General features: G+C 37.2%; 1 protein-coding gene across 3 annotated transcripts in view; it reads right to left on the bottom strand.

Moving 5' to 3' along the window:
- Positions 1–6,823: 6,823 nt before the first annotated feature.
- The window catches only part of SS18 (SS18 subunit of BAF chromatin remodeling complex), a 42,499-nt gene continuing 22,276 nt past the window's right edge, over positions 6,824–27,046 (bottom strand). Inside the window, exons 5-11 of one of the 3 annotated variants that reach the window (XM_055704945.1) lie at positions 25,858–26,079; positions 17,090–17,257; positions 16,271–16,375; positions 14,051–14,143; positions 13,220–13,342; positions 10,655–10,788; positions 6,824–8,512 (exon numbers count right to left, since the gene is read on the bottom strand). In XM_055704945.1, coding sequence (XP_055560920.1) covers positions 8,486–8,512; positions 10,655–10,788; positions 13,220–13,342; positions 14,051–14,143; positions 16,271–16,375; positions 17,090–17,257; positions 25,858–26,079 — 872 coding nt within the window. In that variant the 3' untranslated portion in view covers positions 6,824–8,485. The remainder of the gene's footprint in view (positions 8,513–10,654; positions 10,789–13,219; positions 13,343–14,050; positions 14,144–16,270; positions 16,376–17,089; positions 17,258–25,857; positions 26,080–27,046) is intronic. The other 2 variants (XM_055704946.1, XM_055704947.1) reach the window with 2 other exon arrangements.

The raw sequence follows: 27,046 nt of genomic DNA, 5'->3' as shown, positions 1-27,046 counted from the left end.
ATTCTTGTTCCTCCTCTAACCTTACAAATTAATACCTCCTTCTATATAATCTCAGGTTCCTGACACTTTCTGTTTCTGGGCACTAACATCTTTGACTGCTAGGGACTGACCTGTGCATTGGGACCTGCATGGACCTGCAGTACTGTGGCCAGCCTTGTCACACTCCCAGCAAATAAACTGCTGAAGTGGAGCAAATTCAGTGGAGGGCCACCGGGATGGAGCACTTGCCCTTTAAGAAGAGGCTGTGGACACAGGGTTTATTCAGCAGAGATTAGATGGTTTTGGAGGTGACCTAACAGCAGCCTCCAAGCACCTACAGGGAGATGAGCAAGAAGACCGAGCCAGGTAATTCATGGCAGCACATGGTTGGAGGACAGGGACAACAGGCATGAGCTGAAGGAAGAGGTTCAGACTTGCTAAAAGAAGGAACTTTTTCACACAGAGGCAAGTCAGGCAGGGGAACGTGATGCCCAGGGATGTTGTACACTCTCCACCCTTGGAGGTTTTCAAGACCTGAATGAAGACGTGATCTGATTTCGTAACTGGCCCAGCTTTGAGCAGGAGGTTGGACTAGAGACCTTAAGTCCCTTCCAATGTGCATTAGTTTATGATCTGATGTTTTGCCCTCCGAGAATGCCATCAAGGCCATTGGAAAGCATCAAGTTCTCCCCCCCTTCCCCCATGTTGGCACTGGTGTTACAGACCCTTCCTTGTCCTTGCAAGTCTCCTGGGTTACGTTAAGGAAGCCTTTACGCTCGTGGATGTTTCTAAATCTCGCCATCGCTTTCTGTTCCTAGCTTTCTACACCCTCCCTTTACTCAAACATGATTTTTTTGCTTTCAAAGGCTAAATAGCTCTCAGATTCACCAGTGTACAGTATGGTGGATAAATGGACCCTTTACAGCCTCATGACCCTATGCCACAGACTGCTGGCACCACTGCCCAGAATGCACTTAAGGATCTACTCTTCTTGGATATACACTTATCTGGAGAAAAAGGAGTACCAGTCTCTCCTGCTCTCAAGATCTACATGTGCAGAAGACAGTGGGGGAGAGAGGTGTCCCAGCCTGGGCCGGTCAGTACACCTGTGGAAATCCATGAAGCCTCACACAAAAGGAGTAGTAAACTCTTCTTGTTGATGTAGTCACAGATGCCCATACTGCTAGAAATTGAAGACTCAGCACTGGGTGAGGTTCCACATGACCTTATGGATTTTGCCAGGAGAAGGCAGACTTTGTTGTCCATCTTCCTTGCAGTAGACTTCCCCACTCCAAAGTCATTGGCCACTGAGCAACAGCAGGAAGCCTCTTGGGCACCCTCTCCCTCACATGTACTAGTGCTTGGAAGGTGGTGTGCTGTTTTAGAAACTTAGGGAGTGGTTCCCTATAGAGATCTTCACCCCAAAGCCCTGCTTCCAAATGATAAGTATAACGTAAATCCACGAATTCATAGCTGTCTCTTTGGCTCAGAGCCCCTTTGTAGCAATGGAGAAGGTGGTCTCAAACACATATCAAAGGAGGAAATATACATCATCTTATCATCCACATGCACAGTTCCATATATAACTGCTATCTGTTCTCTGTCACAGACATCTTCAGTATCTCCAGCAGCCATTCTACTTTTGCATCTTTGTTAGGATTCCAGGTGAGCCTTGCCTGCTACCCTTCCAGAAGATGGGTATGGTCAAAAGGTGACCTGTCATGGCTCACAAAAACGGAACAGATGATCAACATGGTCCCATGACGAGAAAGAGCAGTGAAGAAGAGAGCTTCTGAATATTCATCCAAATATACAAACTGCGCTACTGATGGCATAACATGGGAAAGCCTGTGAGTTACTGAGTCACTGGGCCAAAGTGTTGCAAAGACACAGATAGACAGCAGCCAGCATGACACCCTGCAGCATCCTTGCGCAACAGTTCTCATTGGAAATGTAGGCAGCTCAACGAAGGGTGCTTTGGCCCACTAGCTCACTTGAAAAAAACGATACAAATTGGTCATGCAGACATACTGCCAAGCGTTCATTCAAATGGTGACCAGCTGTCAGTGGTCACTTAAATAGTAATAGGGCAGACTATTAAGAAAACTTAAGTCCGCAGGTCATCTCTATCATGCTTGGCCCACAGACCTCGGGTCTACCACATTTTAAATTCCCAGTCTCTGAACAGTCGAAAGAACTACCGAAGCAGTCAAATTCATTAATCTCCTTCCCCAGAAGAGCGGGGATCACATAAGACTACTGTTTTTCCGCCTGCCTTGTTTGCTGCCAGAGAGCAGGAAAATATGAAGCAATGTGAAATTGAAGGTCAAATAATACAGGCCATACAGAACTAAGCTGCTGAGGTAATAAAGTATCAGGACCGTCTTTATAGCAAGAGCACAGCAACAGCCGTAACAAGCACCAGTGAACACAAGCTCCATTAGACATGTTAGCATGCAGACAAGGTATCTGTAGTGGTTACAGATACCCTAGTACCCACCAAGCGTCTATTCACAGTCCTAAAATCACCCACTTGTCATCAGCCAAAAACTTAGCGGTGCAAGAGAAACCTTCATGCCTGCCTCAGTTTTGCTATGTTCTCACCTTTCCTGAGCCTACATAGATACCAAAGCAGGTGATAAGTCTGAAACCAGTGTCAAGCTAGCAAATACTTTGTCATATTTGGATGGGCAGGCTGTCTAGGTTTAAGAAATCAAAAAGGCAGAAGAACCCTTCTTTCCCAACAGTAAGTTTCTAAATAAGATATTTCACGATAGAAGGCAAACATTTTATCCAAGCTGGAAACAGCCTTGGGAGCAAACAGATAGGTGTGGTTATCTAGGTGCTCAAATAAGAAAACTTAGCTCTGAAATGATCTGTATCATCGTGGGAAAGGTGGGGGGGGGAGCTGGGGAGAAAGAGATATACCGATCATTACCCTTTGAGATTGACACCGTATCAGCCTGGCAGGAAACAATCTTCACAAGTACGGCCGTAATCAGTATTTAGATAGAAAATCTCAGAACTGTGGTGCTTGTTTATATTGCAGCCCTACAGAAAGGAAGTCTAAAGCCTCTGGGCTGAGAAAAGCTATGGAAAAATGTAAAAGCGGCAACTTCATACTAGAGGCTAAACGTTCTTCCCTTGATTTGAAGTTTGCTAAAAAACAGGCTGGAGGTACAATTGATGCAACTTAATTTCCTAAAATCAAAATGCGTATTTCTACCAAGCCTGCCCTAGCAAATGGCATTTCTCTACAAAAGTCTCTGTAATGGACCTGTGTCAAGGTGCCAGCCCATTTCTGGCAGCACCAACTGCAGCAGGTGATTAGAATTTATGCTGTGTAAAATTAACTTTTAGATTAAATGAAAATTATGAACCAAAATGCAAAAGCATTTATGTGGCAATTCACCTACGCCATTTGTTTAAAAAGTGTCAAAGCAAGTGAACATAACGCGGTGCTCTGGAGTTCACAGGCTATTAGCTCTGGCTAGTCCAGCAAGCTTCCCTTCTAGCCCCACAGCTTTTCCCCACCAGAAACCCAAAGTGTATATACGTGAAGCCACGGATACACTGAGCTACTTTCATTTCTTAAGACCAAGTGCAGGATAGTATGGAAAAATGAGAAAACACTATCTATAGAAAACTGAGAAAATTCCTGTAAAAATCATCAGATCTCAGGCAGGGAAAATCAAGACATTTTGCTAGATTAGTCAAGAATTTTCCCTGAAAACCTGTGTCACAGGAAGCTTAAGAGAATTGAGCGAAAGCATCCAGCATCTTGCAAGCTTAAAACATAAGTATTTCACTATTCATACCATTTTGGTGATGTATTTTGCTATAGTGGAAAAAAATAATTTTCCAAACATTGCCACTCCAATTCAGATCTACATTTGAGTTTAATTCTGCAACCCAAACCATCAGTCTGCTGCTAATAATGCCGACCTTCACATCTTGCAGAGTGAGGTTGTAAAAGTTATAATAAAAAACCCACTAAATATACTCCCAATATTTACTGTCAAGGCACCAACAGAAATTATCTTGCAAACTCTAGCATGCAGCTTGTTGCATAAAGCTGTGAAGCATGAGGTTTTAAATTCTTTCAAAATAAACTGTTCCATTTGATCTACTATAACCGTGCATGTTCTCATATATATACCCAATTCATTTTCTTCATCCTACTAAGCCCCCGGCTTCAATAATATCTTGAGGATTGAGTTCGCAGTTGTGTATGTTGTAAAAAGCATTTCCTGTTTTAGATTTTAAAGGTGCTGCCTTTAATTTTTATCTTGTCCATATCCTCACAAAAATTACAGTTATACACCCCTGGTTTATACATACTGACTTCTGAAATACAAGAATTCCACTTCCTTCATTTGGTCTCCACCACTTGTTACCCACTTCCCTTTTACCTGAGCTTTTTTTGAGATGGGGGAGACAAGGAAGAACACTGTAATTCAGTGTTGATAAAACTGATCAGTGTTACAGTATTTTGTTAAGCGTTCCGTGCCATTGCTTTCTGAACATTCTGACAGCACTGTGACTTCCGATAACCACTGAACAGAAGTTTTACTGTGCTAGCTGCACTTATTTCTCCTGACAGTTGATTAACTGCATACGAGTAAACTGGCATTATCCTACCCGGCACCTACTCTGTTGTATTCGCAAACATGAGCGATTTCTTAAGTTCTGCTATGTTCCACTGCATTTTCACAAAGTTTTACGTCCTACAGAATGTAAGTAGCACCATTACCATCTCATTTTGCTACTAAAACATCTATTTTTTTTCTCCAATTTATTTGGTGTTAATTAGTGGTCCCAGTAGAGTCCTGGCATAATCATCTCCATTTTTGATATTTAACATTTATTCCTCTTCTCCCTGTGTTTTATCTGACTTCCAGTGCTTCACAATCCCCCTTACTGCATGCTTTACTTTTACAGTAGCAGCTTCTCCAAGAACTTCAGGTTTTGTGAATGTACAAATGAAGATTAACTCCATCAGATTGTGCCAGGATTTTTTACAGTAATTATAGCAGATTAAGGGCCAGGGGGTTTGGGTTTTAGGGGGGTGTGGGGTGTGTGTTTGGTTTTTGGTGGCTTGGTTTGTTTTGTTTAAACAAACATTTATTACACTATTTAAAAAAATATTTTACTTTAACCTTACTGCTTTATCCACCTATCTATTCACTTCAGAAGGTTTGTTTAGGTTCATTTCATAGGATTAACTATAACTTACTGTAATCTAAAATATCTGCAGATACCTTTGTGTAAAATATGCTGTTCAAAATAACTATAATTTCTATCCTGTTTCATCTGCTCTTTTATGAGGATGATGTAGAAGTTAAATTCAGGGTCAGGTTGGATGGGGCTTTGAGGAACCTGATCTAGTGAAAAATGTCCCTTCCAAACCCAGCCTTTCTATGAATTCTACGATTTCACCCTTATGCTTCTATTTTACGATACAGCAACTGTTGCTCATGTAGGAAAATCAGCTACTTTTTAAAAACTTCTTCAGGGCTTCTGGTTGAATTTCACCTAGACTTGCTGATGTAACAATTTTGTAAATTTCAGTCTGATTTGTTTTGTTGTGTTTTTTTTTTTTAAATCACATTAAAATGCTTCAGCATCCTGTGAGGTGATAACTGTAGAAGTACAATGATAATTTTGCAGTGAAGTGTTCTTGCCTCTCTAATCAGGAATATTTTGTCAAAAAAAATCAATTAAACATTTAAAACTAATTTTAGGTATGAGAACAAGAGCAGGATTATTTGCAAAAAGATATATTTATCCCGCACTATAAAGTGGCATGTTTGCTTCTTATGCTACAACATTGTGTAGTCAATTTCATTTGAAACAGCGAGTTAGGTTCTCCTGCCTGCCAGTCATTCACAGAGCAGAAAAGGCAATAAAACAGTCTGAAAAGGAAAAGCCAAATATGATGGCAAAACTTACAGCGCTGTAACTAAAAGTCGCTGAATTAATCAAATCCTCCTCTTTACTTTTCAAAGATTTGTATCATTTCTGTTCATATATCTGATCCACAGTGTCAGTCTCTCTCTTAGGTCTTATCTTCTACATATAAAATGCCAAATGTTACACTATTTACTAGTGTCTTATTGGTTTGATTTTATTTAGTAATGAATTACTGAAATGAACCTTGTATCTTGCCATTTCATCCTGGTGCTGTCATGAATTCCTGCTTTCTTTTTTGTTTAGGGAAATATGGTTCTATTTAATATATAATTTTAGTAAAAATACTTTCGCATATTGTTCTGGCATAGTATCAGAGGAATAAGGTAATTTTTGTCACCACCAATTAAAAAGTTTTACGAAACAGGACCGTTATAAAACAATTAAACCTTGCAAATGTAGTAGTCTCTAGGAGGGAAACCCTGGAGGAAATTCTGCTTATTAAAATTGCAATTTTAGTTTCCATTAAAAAGGAGAATAAGACAACAGAAGATGGGCTGGCAAGACAAATTATTTCTTAATGTCAGTTGAGCTTATTTCAAATGAGATAACGTATCTACACCAGGTTGGGTTCAACACATTTTTGCCTCCTCAACTCATTTATCTAATTCAGTCATCTTGATTATAGCCTCATGGACCTTCATTTTCAGAGGAAAAATTTTGTAACAAACAACCTACACAACATGCTGATTACTGAACAGTTAATTCTAATTAACTTGGCTATGGCAAGAGAATTTTGATAAAGTCCTAGAATGCAAATACAGTTTGGTTTGGTTATTCTGGCCAAACTTCTATAAAATAAAAACCCACAGCAGAGTCTCCAGATGAGACATCTGAGTGATAGGGATCTAATTTAAAGAAACAAATGAGAAAATTAAAATCACAAATAATTTATTCTTCCGTTAGAATTGATGGAGTACAGTTTTAAATAGCAATGAAGTACACAGTGGTGGAAAATTGGCACAGAACCTACAAGCATTTCATTCATAATAATGTTCTTCATGCTGTATCTGTTCAAACCTTGATATGTATTTTCTATCGACTAAGAAAATTGTTTTCCCTTTCAAAGTGATTAACAATTTGAAAATCTTGCCTTCCATGTATAATGTTGTATTATGAACACCAGTTTTTCTCCCCCATCCCCCAGGCCACATACCATCACCAACTGAAGAAGTTAGTATTATTTTACTCCAGGGATAATTTCAAGTTTTGTCCTTTATAAAATTGCCAGGAATTCTTGAACACATATATTCCTGCACAACAGAGTATCTATTTATCTGATACACCATTCCAGGACAGTCTCAAAACCCAATTTTTTTGTGTACTATGCTATTGATCAAGGTGCTGCCTCTATCTCACATGCAACACTGTAAGCATTAATGCAGTTCAAAATTTGGCATTTACCTCACCAACAGGTTTTATATTTGATGTTATAAAACATCTCTTGGTCTCATGTTAACCAATAATAAAAATGGACACACACAAAAAATGCCCCTTCCTAAAGATATTAACTCCCAATTAGGAAAGTTTAGATAGGTTTTACGAAGTCTTCTAGGCTATTTTGATACATAAAAATTATTCAACTAAAGGTTAAAATACACTTATACAATACAGTCCTGTCCTCCATATTCTTTTTCAAGTTCTTTGCATATTCAAGCCAAGTAAAATTAACACTTGTCATTTTCTTTGTTATTGCAATTAAGAGGAATTACAGCTTGCTTATGCAAAGCTGTGACAAAACACTTGAGAAATAAAACCCAAACATTTATCTTGTTACCCAAAAAATGTTGCAGAAAAATTGTCAAACTACGTTAGAAACAATTTTTATAAAACTGCTTCACTCAAAAATTGGAAAGCTTAAAAAAATTAATCTTTGCACAAGACTACATTATACTGTCTTAATTATGTTCCCATTTAGATAACTGGGATTTTCATTCTTTGTACATGAACCTACCAGTGATGTATGATGCTCTCCATCTTTTTTCACTGTTGTCTTTACTGTACACCATTTTGAGACTTATACAATCAAGCACTTATCATGCCCCTACCCATTTTTAACAGTAGATTTCTTATCCTGCCCAGTGAGTAGTGTACTGTCTTGCATATTCACCACATGAAAAACATAATATACAAAATATTGCTGCTGTAAAAAGTGTGCATTTCCCCTTTCCCCCTACAAAAAAAAAATCTGTGGAAAAAATATTAAATTCCCATAACCTTCATAAACATACAAAGCTGTTTGCACCTTTCAGTCTGTAACAGTCTATTTGACATACAGTTCTCAACTCACTGCAAATCGTTATGTCACATATTTTCTGTCCAATATTGCCATCTAGAGTAGAGATGTGAAATCAGTTTCTAAGAATCTACAGTCTTTAACATTTAACCCATAAAGACTGTATACCACAAAACAGCCACACAATTTTTTCCAAAAGCTAGATGGAAAGGGAAGTTCTCATCTCAGGAAGATGTCCACAGTGCTGAGGAGACAATATGGCTGCTAATAGAAATTGCCTAGTGGAATGCGAGTACTTTTTCACTGTTGATAATTTCCATACTGACCCTAAAAAAAATTCAAAATATATAATTAGACCACAAGGCATATTTTCATATTTTCCTGTACTAAAAGCTGAAATCAGAAGACCACCCAAATAAACTCTGATGTTAAAAGGTGGAAACAAATAACAATACATTATAAACTAATATAAGTGGTACAGTTTCATCTTACTAAAAATCCTTTGTGTTTTAATGTAAAAGCAAGACTGATGATACAGATTTAAAGCCAGGAACCTCATTTGATCAAAAGAGTATACCTTTATATTCAACAGACTTCCATGAAATTTGCAGAACGCTCAAAAACAAAAGATGGGAATTATTTCCCACCTAAACATTGAAAATTATTTCAAAAAGACAAGGTCACCTAAATTCAAGGTAATTTAGGAAAATTTGCTTTCAGAGACCCCTAAAAATATTCACATATCAAGCATCACAGAATGGACTGACACCTGCATCTCAAACCAAGACACACCCCAGTGAACACTAAGAAGTGTCAATATATCCTATGGGAATCAATTACTTCGTAGATCCAATACTCATTATTATTACCCTTATTGATAATTCTTGATTTCTTTTGACAGAATGTCACGTACTGCAGAGGAGGGCAGAGATGACAGCTACATGCTTACTGTGATCTTTCACCACAGGGCGCACAGCTTACACAAACAAGTGGTGTGCTAGGAAGTGAGCATTCCCCAAACTGCGGCCCTGCCACCATGACACGTTCAGTACCATCACAGTAAGGCATTATTTTACACTCCAGTTTTATGTTGCAATGTCAATTTTTTTCCACTGTATATATAACAATGCATCAGGGCAAAGAGTTTCAGAACAGCTGCCAGATGAGAATTTAAGCAGCGCAATTCCTATGGGAATGGCTAGTATGAATGGTCTTCTATAATTGAGTTTCCCAGTGGAACTTAGATTGCAAAAACTTGAATAGTAGAGCCTACCTGCAGAGAGGGTTATCCACTTTTACTGCAAAGAAAGCTGGAAGAAACTCAGCAAACTAAGATTATGTTTCTTTGACCCTACATTTGCCACAAACAAAGACTTTTCCTGAAACTTACTATTTGCAGGAGAAAGCTATTAGTTCAGTGCATGAACATTTTGTTTATCTGTTAATAATTATAATTACATCTCTAGACGACCACACTGAAAAGAGTTTATTCCTTCTTCCTAGTCTTTTCTAGTTTCTGTAGAAAGGAAGCCAACTGTTCTCCTTTAAAAACGTAGGCAATTACGACTATTCTTACTTCCAAGGAAAAGTTCCTGGAAGTTCAACTGATCTTCTACTGACAGATCAGTATTTTATTTAAACACTAGAACCTCAACTTGATCGTAACCTGTATTTAGTTCATCTCCACTTTATATATGCTAAGGAAAGTAGGCGTATGTTGTAATGAAATTTCTGAACGACTCAATATTGCAAAGATTACATTTTTACATTTAGTATCTTCTACAGGAATAAAACCTCTGCTTTATCCTTTAATTAGAAGACAGGTTTTCTACAGGAGTCTGCCACTACAACTAACACCTGGAGCTTTGGTGGTTCTTAATTGTTTGTTTTAAACTTAGCAGGTATAGGAAAGAAGCAGGTGATTTTCATGTCACTTCTTTCCCATGTTCAGTGTTCCTTTATACTGCTTTATATGCTCAGAGAAAAATCTATGCAAGAATAGGCTTCATGTCTTTCCACAGAAACTCCACAGAAGAACCTTAGCTGCACACCTGAGGTACTTCTGCAATTGGAAAGAATCTGTGTTTGTGGAAAATCAGTTCAACCATTTTTATTGCAAAACAGTAATGAATGTTCCACCATGAGATTTAGGAACCTCAGCTTTCATATTAGTCATTCGCCATGAGGCTATGAAACAGATCATCTTAATTTTTAAGGTCCAAAAATACTGCCTGGAGGGCCTCACTGTGAAATTGCATTAAAACTTTGCAGACTCAGAAAAGAATGACTAATCACACCTCCAGATAAGTTATTCTGGGTAAATCACCTGGAAATAAAATCCATGAGAATTGTATATACACACCTGAGAAACCATGCCCTCAAATTCATTAGTTTAAACATCCGCAAGAAACCAAGATTATCAAATGGGTGTGTACGAAATCACAACTTTCTCATCAAATGAGATATTACCTGGTCATATCCATAAGGCCTCTGCTGCGGTGGCTGTGGTGGCCCAGGCTGTGTGGGTCTGTATCCCCCATACTGCTGGCCCTGTCCTTGTGGATAATTGGGATACTGAGGTCCTGGACCACTCTGGGAGGGGCCTGGAGATCATTAAAGTGGAAAAGAAACAAAAAAAAAGAAAAAGCAAAAGATTGCTTAAAGTGTTTGGTAGAAGAGAACAGTAAAAGCACTGAATTTTACAATTGAGCAGGGCTAAGGAGAATCACATAATTAGGCACATCCTCCCTCCTACTGTATGCTGCTCCAGAACTTTATAAAGCCAGGAGCAGCCAGATGATCAGCTGCATTTAGCATTTGGACCTTTTGAAGAGACTAGCAGCACCACACTGCCAGAAAGTCAGTTCTCACGCCAGAGCAAGCAATCATAAATGGGATGTCAGGCAAGCAAGTTACATGCATAAAATGTAAGATGTGACTAAATGCTACTGTGGGATGGAGAAAAGCACCCTCTCCTCCATACTTCTCTGGTCATCTTAACTTTCCAAGAAACGGACAGGAAAAAAACAACCAAAAAAAAAGCCCAAACAACCAAAACTTTTGTCTCCAGCTTTTTTTTTTTACTGTAAAGAGCAGCAGTTCTTTTGTCAATACAAACTCCGTCACTGTTCACAGGGACTCAGACTCAGCTTGCCTACCATTGGAAGCTGCATGTTACTACCATCAAGCAGTGCAGCCATGCTCCAAAGAAAATTAACCTCATCCCCTCCTACCTTGGGACAGATGGCATACTGTGTATTTCAGTGACATTCCACATGGATCTTTTGCAGCAGATCCATGTTAGCTTTTTCATCACCATGCCTTAAAAACTGGCAGTCCTGAAGAGTTACAAGTCTTCCTAAGCGCTTTCTTTTAAACTAACACTTCACACACACACACACCCAGAAGAAACAAATGTGTTTTAGTAATAATGTGATTCAGTACTAAAATTTTAGCTACAGGCACTGCGCATTAAGATGACATCACCTGGTAACTCCATCAGTAATTCTGGATCTGTAAGACAGTCAAACAGATGACCTGGAGAAGACAAGCTCCATAGGCTATTATCATTCTCCTCAGACCTCAAATCTCCCTGAACTATGTAGTTTCAGCTTTCTACAGAGGAACAAAACCTTAAAGACTGATAATAATGACTGGAATGCTGATTTATTTTTGCAAATTAGAAAGCAATTAAATATTAAATCAAGCAAGAATAATACATCCTAAAAAGTGCTGTGTTCACATGACAAATGAAACTTGGTTTTATTTATTCATGGCAATTCTTTATAGTTGAATTCTAAACATTCAGTGACAAATTTTATAAAATAAAAATAGAATTTCAGTATCAATTTCTATTTTTTAGCAGAAATAGAGAAGTATGCTAGTTGGGTTTACAAATTACAGTGAATAAGTTGCTCCAACACATTTCTTCATACCTTTCCTCTAGTATCTCAATCTAAATTTTCCGAATAAGTTAGATCTTATTTCTTTACTTACAAAATTCGTAACAGCAAGCTAGATAGACCTTCACTCTGATCTTCATTCTGTTCCTATGTTATGTTTAGCAGAATATAAGTACGTGAATATTATTTTAGAACTATCAATTTATCCATAACCTCCAACACAAGAAATCTTACTAAATCTCAGTGGATCCTCTTAACACTGTCTGAACATGACTGGATTTAACATGAATCTGGCCTTTACCTACACGGCAAACGAGTCATCCACACACTTCCCAACATACCTACAATGCTGAAAGTTCTAGTGCTTAAACCTGCAACAGAGCTACAAGGTAAAATATATGGATTTCAGAGATTCCTTCTTCTGAGAGAAGTATATACAGCTTTACAATATGCAAGCAAGTAAAACTTAAAAGAGCGGGATTTTCAGTATGCTTTTCTGAAGTTTTCAGAAGTTACACACTACTAATTCAGCTTCCTGTTTGGGAAATTTTCCTTGCACCCAAGGACTGTATTATCTCACTTGCGGCTGAGGACTTCTCATGCTTGCCATACATCAGAAGGTTTGCACTAGTGCAAATCTGTAAGACAAGCTCTCTTGAAAGCTGCATTAACAATGCTTATATTCGTTTCCTTACTGATCGGTACAAGAATTTTTAATTAGACTCATGCATGTTAGATAAAATTTTAAACTAGTTTTTAGAAGATGTCAATCTAAATGGCAACTCCAAGGAAGAAATGGTTCTTTGGCATCTCTGAGCCCGCCCACCTGACCGTATTCACCAAGAGAGGACAGAAAAGAGCAAAGCATTCCCTGGCCTTTAAATCACAGACACTTGTTACAATGTTGTCTAGTCACCTTTGGTTTTCTGTGCCTACCACACTGCCCGACATTGTCAACAGATCTACTTCCCAGAAAAAGTCTGCTATGCTTTCTTGTTTGGGCCCGGTGAAATTGCAGGATACAGCCTTTTTTGTACAAGCCTGGCCATTCAACTCAGTAAAACAGGGATGAAATAACATACAAGGATCTCAGTCTCTTCTGTGATTGCTGTCCGTGTCTTCAGTTTCTTACCATAACCCTGCTGTTGTCCTGGATACCCTTGTTGTCCTGGATACTGCTGCTGTTGTGGTGGATAACCCTGCTGTTGGGGTGGTCCTTGATATGCATCTTGCTGCTGACCATATTGCGAGTTTCCTGTAATATGATTGCAAGAAAGCAAAAACTTAAAGATATCTACTTTATTAATTGTTTTCCTTCTAAGATGCACAGCCAGCAACACAAGAACAAAATGAAAATGCAATATTGATTTCAAAAACTGAACAAAACAGAACTCAAACCAAACAAGGAATTCGGCCAAACAAACTGCAGTTAAAGCCAATTTTGCAAAGTTGAACTGCAGCATTTTCAGCATCTCTGCCAAACGAGCATTACGTTTACTGGAACATCACAGTCATAAGATCATGACTATGCTAAATAAAATAAAAAAGACAAAATTAAGGACAGCTAGAAGAGCACAGACTAGCTACACAAGATCAGCAAGCTGTTTCCTAACAGCACTATAATTATACAAAATATATACACACACAAAAAAGATATACAACTGAACCAACAAATTTATGTTTAAATAAAAATTTCCATTGAAGTAAAAAAAAAAATCTCTAGAGTGTTTTAGTCATTTTACTATTGTTAGAAATGGCAAATTGTCGTTATATATTTTAGGTGTTTGCAAGAAATTATTCTCAATGCTTCACGTTCCCTGCAATTTTCAAGACAGCCAGCAACTAGTACTCTACAAGAGCTTTGCATGGGTATAAGTTGTGTTGTGCAAGAATTTTTGTTCCCGTTACGGGTGGGGGAGGAAAGGGAATGTATGTGCGTATGTGTGTGAAGGTATATAGATACCTCCTTCGTAGTAATGTTGTGAGGAATCCTCATAAGGCCTATCGTAGCCTTGTTCAGGATACGACGGTTGCTGATAACCGTAATCATTATGACCTACATCAATTCGACAAGAGACAGGAAGAAACGTTAATGGCCTCTGAGTGAAAATCCTAAAAATATTTCATTTCTCAGAAAAATGAAAAAAATTTCAACTGGATATACATGAAAAAGAATTTTCAATTGTATTAGCCAAAGACTTATTAGTATGATTTCCTTTCATACTGAATTAACATGTGACAGGAAAAAAGGCTTAATGCAGTAGTTTTAGCAACACCACAGCAAGGGATGGTCTTAACCTTCTGATAATCCTTGTTGGGGGGGGGGGGGGGGGGGGGCAGGGGGGGGAAGTACTTTATATTTCACTCAAAAAAAAAAAAAAAGAAAGCATTTAGGCCTTTCACATGTAAATAACTTGAATTAAATTAAGATTGAACAAAGAAAGAAATTATCATACTTTGTCTAACACCTGTTCTGCTGATCTCCAATTCAAAAGCATATGCTAAAAGCAGTGTGAAATACAACAAATAAAACTCAATGAAGTTATAAACCAGTCTACATTAAATTTCACTTTTAAATGACAGAACAGCAACATTCTGTTTTCTCTACATTACAAACAAACCTTCCTTTTCAAAGACTAAAGGCATCTCTGATTAAGAAACCAGTATATGCAGTAAGCACCCCACCCACTGTTGTTTTTAGAATACATTTTGTCTTACAGATGACCAAAATATATCTTAACAACTTGGTCAAGAAGACAACCCAAAATTTTGTTTCAATTTGAAATTGAATTATACGAAGTATATAAAATTTAGAGCAAAACTTTAATATAAAAATAAGGAAAGAAGAAAACAGTTCTAAAACTTAGCAGTCTTTGCAATTAGTTCTGCAACTGTACCATAGGTTATTAACTGAATCTAGTACAAATACGTCACCTTATATTCTTATATAACTTAAGTCTTATATTTTCTTTATGTTCCGTATAAAAGTAATAATGAAGTAATGATAAAGAATGAATCTTCAGAAGGAATAGGTCTTAGAGAAGTAATATGTGCTACCACAAAGCTATTGATACTAACATCAAATTGCCCTTAGTACAGTAAATTGCCCGTAATCATTTAAAGTTCATGCATGTAACAGAAGTTACACAATGAAAGCTTAGTAACTACAAGTTAATACAACTCATAAAATAACTCTGCACATGTATCTCCAAAAACAACACACATAAGCTTATATAGACGTGGCTTGACATATTTTAAGATCAATTTAATAGAAATTAAAATTCAAAACTACTAACTTGTATACTTTTATTTGCAATGAGTAGTTGCTTTGGCAATTACACAGCTTTGTATAATTTTTTTAAATGTTAACATCTACCACATTCCTTGAACTTCATAAGATACCATTAAGTTGCACACACAGTTATCAGAGTAGTCATGAGTCAGCATCTTTGTTCTCTCAGTCTCTGCTCAGCCTAAAACCAGGTTAATTGCAACTTTTCTAAGTTACAACACAATCCAACAGCCTTCAGCACTCTAAATTCCAAGAGGCAGGACGACAGATTTTCGAAATCTGAAAGTCCCAGACTTGTCTTGAAAGTACTGGGGGGACTTCTAAAGAGGATTCACAATTACAGTCTCCTCAGGGCAGGGACCATTTTACTCCTTTGTAAAAATTAAACTAAAGGCCCATACCATAGCAGCTATAATACATTTGCATGACTTCAAAAAACTAAACACTACATTAACAAATAGAATAATTACAGGAAAACCACATCTTTTTAGCAAGTTTTTGCACTTCAGTAAGATTTTTAATAAAAGGATATTGCCCCCTCTCTTATTTATAATAAAGTTATGACTGTTTTAATTAATCTCAATTATACCAGATAAGCTAAGAAACCCTCCACACTTTTAGATAAACCAATTACAGAACTTCATTTTTAAATACTAGAACTGTTGTTAAGAATTTCAGATGGGAATATTACAAGTTACATGCTTTGAATATGTTGTAAAATTAACTGGTCATACTAACTCGAACTGTAGTAACAATTCTGAATTTGGAAGGTTTTGTAAACATGAGGTATGATGTTACTATTCTTGCCTCATTCCCTAACTTTGGGCATAGGACTACATTAGTATTGGGCAGGTATAGAAAATGGGAAAGTTAACATTTATGAGAGATTACCATCAGGGTAATATTGCTGGTTCATGCCTTCTGGAGGACCTTGTCCACCATGACTGTATTGGTCCCCATAATAGTCTTCCTGGCCTGAGTACTGCTGTGGTGGGCCTGAAAAACCACAACCAGTCAATACGTAAATAACTTGTTTTCTCTGTTATAAAGCCTGCTAATTTCTGATTTTAGTATGAGAAATATTTCTCAAATGTACTCCCCACCCCTATTGTTGCATTTCAGACAACATATGTAATCTGGTTTACTTAAGAAAAAAATTATCTATATATACATACACACAGTTTGGCTGCACTAGACTGAGCACATATATATATATATCAAACTTCAGTTTTGAGCTCATTTTAGGAACATGTGTTTAACAGACTAAGGTGTTCAAAATAAAGTTATTCTTTTTCTAAAAGGACTGGAAAGAAAAAAGTAAAAAAGAAGCAAGATTGTGGAACATTGTTCCTTTTTTGTAATTGAGCTAATTCAGAACCAAGCAGGTACTCTGTTCCTTTTCTGTTCCTATCACTTAAATATCGAAACAGAATTCTGCATCAGTATATCTGAGATGTGTATTTTTAGATACTTTTTGTCAGAAAGAATTCAAAACAAGAAATACTTGTCTTCATGTTTCATGGTGATACCAGTAATCTGTTGCTGCAAGAATCACCCTTAAAAGGGTAACAAAAAAAAAGAGTCTGCAAACAAAGACTGTGACACCCAATGATTTGCTCAAAAGTTGGTGTACGAAAGAAAGTGATTTAAAAATCATTTTAAAGACTGTTATTTAACATCAACGTTAAGAATACTGAAGTGAAGTCCTACCTTGCTGTGGTGGCCTGTATGGAGGAATCTGTCTCTGACCCATCATGTGATTTCCTTGGTTAACTTGGCCCATCATTCCCATAGGAGGCTGCTGCCCCTGGTAATGCTGGCCACCTGCTTGTGGCATGTTGTATTGCTGGGAGGGAGGCTGCTGGTGCATCATTGGACCTGTTAAAGGAAAAGTAATAACTATGTCTTAGGTAACACATGACTTGTAATTAAATCTTTCCAAAAGAACATGAAAAACCCAACCTTTAAAAATGGACCAAAAAAGGCTCTGTATTTCTAGTGCTCTCATATGGATTTGTTGCTTCTAGACCTATGCAAATGCAGGCAATCAACTACAACTAAATTACAAAAGAACGTGTAATAGTACAATAGAACCCAGCCTTATTTAAGCTGCTTTCTAGATGATTTTTCTTCAGACTACACAGACATCAGTTTATTCATGCACAAAGATAACTGAAACACTTTTACCGGTTTTTTGTTTGTTTTAAAAAGTATCTGTAAAGAAAGTATATATGAAAACCTGGTGGTGAAACCTCGGTAAGTCATAGAAAAATTATTTAACATTGTTAATTCTGGGCATAGTTTTAATATGTAGGTAGTTGTTTCAGGTCCACCAACAAGCCACTTCACTGTTATCACAAAATAAACAATTTTATTTAGCTTGTAAAAACAAACCATGAGTACCAGTGAGTTAGGCTATCTCACAACAGACAGTATGCAAAGGCCCACAGGTATACATGCTCCGCCCACCACTAAACAGTCCCAAGCAGCCTGTAGCAGAAAAATTTTCTTTCATACCACGCTGAACCAAGTTTCTATGAACCACAGGAAATAACCAGGCAAGGTCAAGTATTGTCCATGTTTTATCAACTGAGAAAAATCTGATTAAGGCTGAACTTGGCGAAATGCAAACTTCAGTAATGAAAACAGACAGTTAAACAACATTCTACTGATACCACACAGCAATGAAAATTGTGATTATGCCATTTCACTGTATGAAATTGTAGGTTAGGCTGATACAGCTATTTAACAAAGAACAGTTTCTTCACTTGCTCTGTAGTGCCACTTCAGAAAAGTTATTCCAGTATTAAAAATATGAGGAGGAAAGAGTTGTTTAAGAAGTTTAGCTCCTTGTTACAACTTATTTTTATAATAACAATAATTCAAATAAGTTAATACATATTGCACACTTTATAATGGTGAAACACTAAGCTTTCTGCCCCTCCCCCCTTTTAATTTATTATACAAACTACAAAGTAGTAACTAGTCTCGCTAGAAAACAAAACAAATCAAAACACTGAACTCACACAGACACTCCCTTATAACCCCATCCCAGGAAAAAAAGCAAAGGATCACCTAGTTTTCTGTATGCCAGATTTTGCCATCGCATTTAGCATTTTTAAATAACTAGATGCTGGAGCACAAGCAGGAAGTCTTATGTGAAACCACAATACTGGAAAATTACCTAGATACAGTCAACACTGACAATGGATTTATGTACGGAAAGGAATACAAAGACACTTAGATCCTGTCTGTGTGGGGTAACAAGAGAAAGTTAAGCCAAATTAATTAATGGTATGAATTCAAAGTGCGTTAGTTAAATCCCATTAAACCCCTGTGCAGAATTTCTCAGTGAGTAGTGGCCTTAGTTCTGTTAAGCTTCATTTTCCTCTGAAGACAAATATTGGCCACTCTTAAAATGATCCAGTTATACTTCTACCCTTCAGCATGGCACTTTGTGTCCACATTTTAAAGTAAAAAAATTATTTAAATTGAAATACTTTGATTATTTTCCACTTAGCAAAAATAGATTTCACTTTTTGAGCTTCTGAGCAAGTAGGTAATTTAGATTATTCCATTTCACTGCTCCTCTGTTTGGAGATACTGAGAAACAATAGGCAGCCTTAGAAAAAAAACCAAAAACTTGTTGCCGTAATATTCCTAGATCTCAAGAAAGCTTGTTAATTAACAATATTAATATTAGTCACAATACAATGTGATAAAATGTGTTGGGTCCCTATGGTGCAATGTAGAGGTTCGCTGTTTGCTTTTTAAATTAGAACTTCATTAATGCTTTGTAGAACCACAATGAGAATTCACTACCCTGTACTGTAACAGGCCCTGTACCGTGTTAATAACAGAGTGCCTGGCTTCCTTCCAGTTTGGTTTGCATCTCTCTTACTAAGAAGATACCTAAAAGAAGAACCATGGACTCTATTGTCTCATTCAACAGAATCATTTTATGCAGTAGTTTTGAGGAGAGAGGGAACTCTGAATTTGTTCTCTTTTGAAAAAAATCAAGCCTACAATAAAGCTACATTTATTCATTATGTAATACTTCATGACATAAAACTAACCTAGCATATCCCTTCACAAGACCCAAGTCAAAAACTTAAGACCATTAGGTCATGATCTAAGACCTTCTAATATTTGTAGCACACTTTTACATCCCACTTAAAATACAGCTCTTGAATGCCCAATCAGGTCACAACAAACTACGTTCAGTGGAAGCCGTGATCTCTTCCAGACGTAGATAAGGCTTCACATACAGAGATTTACAAAGCTGTGCACTGCAAACGAATGCTCACTGCTTTCAAAAATTCTTCTTAGAAACTCATTTTTGATGAAATTCTAGAAGTATTTATTCCAGAGAGGACAAATATCCAGTTTGTAGAGAGTCCAAAATGAGTCCAAGAAAATAGTGTAGAACTATCTCTGTAAATAAGCAAGTACACCAGAAGACTACTGTCTTTCCAAGAAACTATTTTAACTTTGGTAGCGCAAAATTATAAATGTTTCTGTACATTCAGAAGGCAGCCTTCACTCATCAATATACTGGAAGCATTCCTAGGATAAAAATCTGAAGAAAAAGATGCTAAGAAGTAATACTGTAGGTCCTGTGAGGAATGCAGACAATTTTGGTAGTCAAACAGGCATTTGAAAAATGCACGGCGTAGACACAAATCAGTCTTATGCAATAAGTGAATGTATAAAGCAAGTCAGACAACAGGTGCAAACTGAAATGCTCAGTTCAATTTAATTAAAAATAGTCTACATTATCAGGAATATTCAACATTTTCCTCAACTGCTCGTTTCAAAGTTGTCTACACTTACTAAATGAAAAAACCTGTCTCTGCCCTAGCCAGTGCCTCATAAGGACTTGCACACAGGGAAGAAAAGGTACATAGATTTAAGTGAAAACGGGCTGGTACTTGATCTTCTAAGTGCAGTGACCTGGTGGCAGTCTCCTGATAAGAAATGACTTCAGGAAACAGGCCACCTCATCTTCAGACATGCAAGATGAACAGAAAGAAACAGAAATGCAAACTAGAAGCAGTTCTTAGGTAAACCTAACAAATCTGAGACTAGAAGTGCATTGAGGATGAAAGAGCTGCAGAAAAACTTAGCAGTTTAAAAATGTCTCCTCAGCTTTGTCTCTTCTGCTGAAACTCAGATACTGGTGGTGGACAAGAATAACTGCTGACACTGTTGAAACTTCTGAAGAAGCACAGAAGTGAGGAACCCCAAATGAACTGGTGGCTTGGCTGTTCCAATTGAAGAGCTATGGGAGCCTCCTGGGTATAACAAAAAAGCAACACTATACAAGCTACTATCCTTCAGTCTTCAAAAACACATTGGTTTTGCTGTTAAGAAGAGGTCTATTCTTCTGGCATTTCACAATGTGCGCTCGTATCAACAAAGTGATTAGATATCCACATCTACAGTATCAGCAAAGTACATCATGCCAGATTTACTTGTCATTGCGTCCACGGTTACATAAATAACAATATATACCTAGCAATGCAGCAGTTCTCAGTAAAACTTTTTTGGTGTTGTTCTTTATGCTTACAAAAAAAAAATGTCTGTATTTAAGTGATTGTGATAGCGTCTGCGAGAGCTAGCTGAGGAACTCTACCACAGGGTAATTTTCACTTCCAATTTTCTCAAGATTCTTGACAAAAACTACAATTCAGATGTGCTTGGTCAAGTGAACCAAAATCTTAAAGGTGTTTTAACGTGAAGGCAGTTTAAGCAGTACCTCAAAACACTTTTGAGGATACATTTTTTGCTGCTCCTAATGTATGATTTAGGCTTCAAATAAAAGGTAATAGAAACTTATCCACACTTGCTTACTCCACAAAGTTCTCATCTCAAACTGAACCATAGTTTAAGGTGTCATTTAAGAAAAAAATACATACAAATAAGTCACACAAAAAAATTCCTTAGTTACCAGCATCACCTTTCTTCCCTAGGGTAAAACGTGAAAGAACAAGTACTGTGGCCCTTCTGTATATCTTTGTTTTTTTCCAGATACAACTGCAGTGTCTTCTACAGCTAGACATCCTACAAATCCTGCATAGCATGATAGCACTCCAGAATGTGGAGGCAATTCTGTTTCTCTCTAATAGGTTAGATGTTCAAAAAATTGAGACTGCCTTGCTTTGTCCATGACACCACGGCTACTGTAAACACCTGAGGTATCGAAACGTAACAGCCTCTGCTTACACAGGAATGAACAGATGGCAAGTCATTCACAAAAGGTCCTCAATCTTAGAAATTATTTGATCCTATCTGTCATACCCTGAACATGTTTTTATTTCAGATAACATTGGGTGTTTCTATCTTTATGTTCCTTTATGCAGACAACAAAAGAACAGGAATTCTGCACCTGCCTCATCTCTGCTGTCTCTATGATGTCTTCATATTTGCTTGGAATTGAAAGAGCTCTGAAACGATAATGAAACTTTTGTAAGCTTATATAAACGAAACTGTCATTAAAAAAACCCTCAGCACCAGATTCAACAATTGGTCTTCTGCAAATGATCGAGTCAAAACTATATTCTCATGTAGACTCCACCTGTTAGAAGTAAACTACCTCTCCACCCCCACCCCAAACAACATATAATGCTCATTAAATACAGACTGGGGAGTTTTGTCAACTTCACATCAAGTGCTTCTGGCAAGGGCACAGAATCCTAGCAAAAGGATCTGAGAAACACATTTTCTGAGATGGCCAAGCTGTAAGTTCTTGGTCCTTACTTCTGAAGTATTTGAATTCTACTGCTTATTGTTATTCTCTGACTGTGGAAGATCTGTTCAACATAAATAAGAGGAATTTCCATGGAAGAAAAATCATGCTTACACCTCCCCTCTGAAAAGTAAAAATTTGGCAAGACTTGTAATGTTTCATTCAGCATAAGTTAACTTCCCATACAAAAGCAGCAATGCACCCAGAAGAAAGGGGTTTCTTCCACATCCACTCAGCTCCTGCTGCTTCCTATCTTTCCAATAAGGTAGCCAATATTCCTTGCAGATGTCAGAAGCTGCTACAGTACCTTTTTAATTAAGAATAAACTACAGAATCTTCCATTTAAAATACTCTGCTTCCGAAGTCCACAGTTACTAAAATTAGTCTTTTAACTGGACTAACTATATAAACACAACACCATAAAAAATTTGCTTCTCATTTAAAATACTCCTGTTGTTAGTATTTTACAAACTAGTGCAAATCAATAATATGGACAAAGCAGAGACAGAAAGTAAATCCAACAATGAATTCTGTTACTATGCATTTTTTCTTAATTGGCACTTTTCTCTAACACCATCTGCCTCAAAATGTATACATCAAGAAGCCTTGATCAAGATCAAAAGTTAGATCAGAACTTTTCTGCAAGTTATGGTATCCATCTATTACAAAATAGCGCGCTTCTTGCCTTGAAGTACTGGCCTCATTCAGTACACAGTAGACACTATTCACTGAAAAGCTATTTCAATATTTTTTTTCCTCCTGATCATGTGAGAAGCCACACCTAATCAAACACTAAAGACAGAATCATTAATTTACTCGTGGGTTCTCTTATGACGCTCACCTAAAATGTCCAAATCTTCATAATGAATATACTTTCACAACACTCCTGTGGAATCAGATGGTATCATAATCTCACCATCAGATTCATTCCTCTACAGATGGGAAATCCATGCAGGGAAAGATTAAGGTCAAGATCATCTACTCATTTTTAACAGCCAAAACTTGAAATGCTAAGACCTTAGCTTGCAGAATATTCAGCATTATATTTAGCTAGTGCTGTTATTAACTGACAGATACAGCAAGATCTTTCATTCTCAATATGAATCACCCCTTTAAGACAAAGAAACAAAGCATGCTTAGGGGTTCACAAATGTCTCCTGACAAGAATACTGAGGCTCAGAAATTCTGGTTCATTTCTGTTTCTGAATGTCAGCAGAAGCTATCAGTTAAGAAATCTTTCAAGTCATAATCTGTTTATTCCCTTTTTGTTAAACTACATCTCAATGCATCCCCTAGTAGCTCATTATTGTTTATTCACTTAGAAGAGGAGCCTGCAGCATCCATGCTTTGCTGAGACCTCTGCCCAGCCAGACTGGATCTTGGCTCTCACAGATTTCTCCTCCATTCTGTCCCCTGCTGTCCTGTCCTGGAGTCATAAGAGAGTGAAGATACAAATATATTTCCTCTCATTTGTCACCAAATTTCAATAAAAATGTAACAACTAATAGAAGAAAATGGAGGAAATGTATTAAGTAGACCTGACTGGAAATATTCTTAGGTCAAAAACCTGAGCTACCAATATGTAACACACACACACACCTTCAGACTTAAAGACTTCTTCCCCCATAGATATTTAAAATTTGACCAATTTGGGACAATATTTTCATTGAAACAGCAAATAGCACCTTGCTGGCATGACAATTTCAAAGCCTTACTCTAAAGCAAGGGGCACTGCACTCCTACAATTACATATGAAGTGCTCTATTTACTAATGCTTTTGAGAGATACTGAAATATTTTAAAGAATGTAATTCTTCATCCCACCACTGTCAGCAATGGCTCACTACTTCTGTGAAACTTCTGAAACAAAACAAATCAGCCATGAAGCAGACACCTGGAAAGGAAAGTTTTGGCCTAAAGGGTCAAAGTTTGGCAAAATTAGTTACCCAATGTGAAAGATTACTGTGGCCCTAAGTGCAGGCAATGGTACCAGCTCGTGTTCTTAGAGAACTTGCTCTTGTTCTTGAACCTATAATTTGGTTAGATACTGCTTTACTCTTTACTCCCCAAAGCCACTTAAGCATTATTATTTGTACAGAACACAAACCTTTTAAGTATCTTTCTGCCTAACTTCTAATGAGCAATTTTCAAGTTTGACAGAGTACTAAAAATACAGAAGGGAAATATTACAAGGAAGAGTAAAGAACACTACTTTGAGATGGAACAATCACTAGTCCCAAACTGTAAGCCAGTCACACAAAGAAAGACATTTTCTGTAGAGCTACTTAGGGGATAGCTCTCCCAGCAAAAAATATGGTAGCAGTATGTGTAACTCTCTGCAAACAAAAAGTTTCAACTGACCATGCATAGGACTTGTCCAAAGCATCTCAGGACATTTACAAAGTTACTCCACTGACTATTGCCCAGAATACACAGGTAACTTGCCAGTTCAGATACAGTAAAAAATACTTCTACTTGTGATTGATTCCTCTGCTGTTAAATTTTTTAAAAAGTGCCATTAACAACATGGACAAAGGACTGTGACTTCTCACTTTCACTACCAGTAAGAAAACTGCAGAAACAGCTGTTTTGTCTTGATTTATTTTCAGTCTCTCTTAAGCCTTTTGTCTGTTTTGACCTTTTCTGTGATCTAATAATGAAACTGATTAGTATTACCTGGCCTGTTTGTGCACCCCAGGACCAAGTAGTATCTACATAAAAAAGCAGAGTTCCAGTCTCCAATGAGAGCATACTGCAGTAAGAACCACCTATGCCACTGGAAGTTTATTTTTTCTACAATGTCCAGGGAAAGAGTCTTAGGGGGAAAAAAAACCAAACATGTTCTCCTACAGCATCAGAAAGAGAGATGCTTCAGCTAATATATTCGTAACAGTTCATACGTACTGGGAAAAAAAAACATGCTGTAAACTAGGTAGAAGCATTTTTTTAAAAAAAAACAGTTCTGCAGTATGTCTTCTAGCAGGTGGTATGTCCACATCCAATGTAGTAGGAGACTTAACAGGTAAGCTGAAAATACTGCTTGCTGACTCATGGAGCACATTCATAAGAATACGCAGTATATAAACAATTCAATAATTTTGTCTGTTGCGACTCTAATGCAATATTTTAATTCTGCAATGTCCTTGTGCTTCAACAAGGACATCAACAGGACACATCATCTGTTTATGCTATGCAAATATCCTAGACACAAAATTAGTTTTGTATTTTACTATATACACAAGGACATCTCCTGAAAACAGTAGGGAGTAGCGGATTAGTTCCTGGAACTGAATTTTATTTCTTTAAGATTAACAGACATTCCACGCTAAAACAGCATGCAGCAGAGAACAAAGATTAATTAGGTATAAAAACCTGAGGGCTACCTGACTACAATTTTTCAGTTTACCCAAGAGACTGAAGAGCAGAAATGTTTTATCAACTTGAGCAATAACAACACTCAGATAGAAGTGTAAAGTCTGAGAAAGATGAACAGTAGTTCAAACTTAACTGATGAAAGCAGATCCACTCCCAATTCTCAGACAATACCTGAAAACAGTTCAATTCTGCAAATAAATAAAAAGTCACCAACATATGGGAGAAAGGAGATGTAGAGTCCTCCAAACATGGATACAAATGCATTTAGAGAAGAAAACCTGTAAGACAAGACCTTTTAAAAAAGTCTGTACCTGAGATGTTTGTTTTTTACAGAAGCTAACAAGCACCTCACTTACCTTGGTTTGGTTGCATGTTCATGTTCGGTCTGGGACCATAGTTGCCCATAGGCTGTCCCTGGCTCATAGTCATCTGATTCTGTACTGGCATACTCTGTGAGGACGGCACTGAGTGATTATAGCCTCCCATTGACCCATGGCTACTAGAAGGCATGTTCATGGAACTGTTTGTCATATTGAGTTGGTTAGGTCCAGGTCCTTGCATAGGCATGTGGTTAGGTCCTTCAGAAAGAAAAACGGGGAAATGTTCAACGTTAAGTATCATAAAACAAGCAAATTAGTCCTACTGAATTATACAACCAAATAAAAGTTATTCAATACAACCGCACTGAAACAAAGCTAAAAGTTTGCTCATTAATTCCAAACTTAAAAAAAAAAAAAATAGTTAACAACAAAGTTCAGCTCTACTATGCAATACATTTTCTTTTGTTGAGCACGTGAAGCTACTAAAAGGTGTAAATTATCATATAGCTCATCTTATATCCATATCATATGTGAAACTAGTCTTTTTAGTACTTGCACAACACACCCTGGATTTTACCTGAAATGCACAAGACCAGTTTAACAGCCAGCTTGGTAGCTCTATCACAGCTGCAATTGTTACAATAGCTCTAACATTTCTGTTTATTCAAAAAACTGTACTAGACACTTTTCTGAAAATAACAGTTAATACATTACTGTTTTTTCCCCAGAAGTCAGACAGCATTGACATGGTACAAATATATGTAGACTAAAAATGGCTGAAGGCATATTTAACTTGGCTTGAACATATAATCTAGAGCCAATATGCTGTATTTATAGATTACTAGGGTGGGAGATGATGAGTGGAAGGACAGCCAATAAATTATCAGCTCACCTCTCATGCTTGCAAAGATGCAAAGGAAGAGTAGCAACCTGTTCATATACCCATGAGGCCAACATCTCTTCACCCTTTATTTCCCCTCTTCCTGACAACACAGGTTAAAATTGGATTGTTCTCTGAATTATAATCTACTCTCAATGGGTATTTTAAAAAGTGTAAGCATTACAATATCATCTGATCAGTTTACTCATTACTTTAGCTGGCACAAGTGAGCAGATACTATGACTAAAATTAGTAAGAGGTGTGATTGGATATAAATGACTAGTGAAAAAGGTAAATGAAATGCAAGGACTGTGCAAATGACAAGCACCACATGAAGAGTTTACG

This window comes from Falco cherrug, chromosome 3 (genome assembly GCF_023634085.1).
Source record: "Falco cherrug isolate bFalChe1 chromosome 3, bFalChe1.pri, whole genome shotgun sequence".
Classification (NCBI taxonomy): domain Eukaryota; kingdom Metazoa; phylum Chordata; class Aves; order Falconiformes; family Falconidae; genus Falco; species Falco cherrug.
This window is presented reverse-complemented; position numbering and strand designations above follow the sequence as displayed.